The sequence below is a fragment of the Melospiza melodia genome, chromosome 26 (genome assembly GCF_035770615.1).
Source record: "Melospiza melodia melodia isolate bMelMel2 chromosome 26, bMelMel2.pri, whole genome shotgun sequence".
In the NCBI taxonomy this organism is placed as follows: domain Eukaryota; kingdom Metazoa; phylum Chordata; class Aves; order Passeriformes; family Passerellidae; genus Melospiza; species Melospiza melodia.
Genome location: NC_086219.1, coordinates 5430988 through 5432273, shown reverse-complemented (window position 1 = coordinate 5432273; position 1286 = coordinate 5430988). Strand labels below are relative to the sequence as shown.

The 1286-nt window shown below is 72.4% G+C and overlaps 1 protein-coding gene across 1 annotated transcript in view; it reads left to right on the top strand.

Annotated features, from left to right (window-relative positions):
• Nucleotides 1-452: 452 nt before the first annotated feature.
• CELA3B (chymotrypsin like elastase 3B) overlaps nt 453-1286 on the top strand; it is a 6060-nt gene continuing 5226 nt past the window's right edge. Inside the window, exons 1-3 of the mRNA XM_063176951.1 lie at nt 453-498; nt 594-670; nt 1211-1286. The exon at nt 1211-1286 is cut by the window's right edge and continues 22 nt beyond it. Coding sequence (XP_063033021.1) covers nt 456-498; nt 594-670; nt 1211-1286 — 196 coding nt within the window. The 5' untranslated portion in view covers nt 453-455. The remainder of the gene's footprint in view (nt 499-593; nt 671-1210) is intronic.

Sequence of the window (1286 nt, the reverse complement as noted above, 5' to 3'; positions counted from 1 at the left end):
GGACAGGGATGGTTGTGGGGCCCGGGGGGTGGGGAGCGCTGGAGGCCGCCAGGGGCACAGGGGGTGGTTGTGGTGACTCTGGGGGTACAGGGGGGTCCTGGCGGCTCAGGGAGGCACAGAGGGCACCGTGGGGCACACAGAGAGCTGTGGGCACTGTGGGGGTCACTGGGGCTAAGGGGGAGCGCTCAGAGGGGCTGTGGGGGCACGGGGTGGGCACGGGGCGCTCTGGGGGCACACAGGGGGCACGGGGGCAGCGGCAGCAGCAGGGACAGGGGGTTCGGGACCTGCAGGGTCCCCGCTGGCCGGGTGCCAGTGCCACGTCCCCCCAGGGCCCAGGTTAATGTTTAACCCCCCCGGGGCCCAGCTGGGCACCCGGTGCCCGTTCCCAGCGGTGCCCTTGGGTGCCCGCGGGGATTTAAGGCGGGCGGGCGCCCCGGGACAGCCACACCGGAGCCATGGCTGCCCTGCTGAGCCTCGTCCTGCTGCTGGCGGCCGGCGGTGAGGCGTCCCCTGAGCCCCCCCCGTGTCCCCAGGCTCGGCTGGCCGGGGGGTGCCGGGGGGTGACGGTGCCACCGTGTCCCCGTGTCCCGCAGGTGCCCGCGCCGCCGTGCTGCCCGAGTCCCGCGTGGTCAACGGGCAGGATGCGGAGCCCTACAGCTGGCCCTGGCAGGTGAGGGACGGACAGCGGGACAGGGGACAGACAGGGGGAGAGACAGGGGGACAGGGGAGAGGGGGACAGCGGGACAGACAGGGGGACAGGGGATAGACAGGGGGACGGAGGGAGAGACAGGGGGATAGGGGATAGACAGGAGGACGGGGGGACAGACAGGGGGACAGCGAGACAGACAGGGGGACAGGGGACAGACAGGGGGACAGGGGGGACGGGGGGATAGAGGGACAGCGGGACAGAGAGGGGGACAGGGGACAGGGGGACAGACAGGGGGACAGCGGGACGGGGGGACAGAGGGACAGGGGCACGGGGGGACAGGGGGACAGACAGGGGAACAGACAGGGGAACAGCAGGACAGGGACAGCGGGACAGCGGGACAGACAGGGGACAGGGAGACGGGGGAATGGGAGGACAGAGGGACAGCGGGACAGGGGGGACAGAGGGACAGCGGGACAAGGGGACAGACAGGGGGACAGCGGGACGGGGGGACGGGGGCACCCGTGTGGGTCGGTGGCACCCAGCCGTGTCTCTCCCCCCCAGATCTCGCTGCAGTACGAGCGGGACGGGACCTTCCGCCACACCTGCGGGGGCACCCTGATCGCGGCCAACTGGGTGA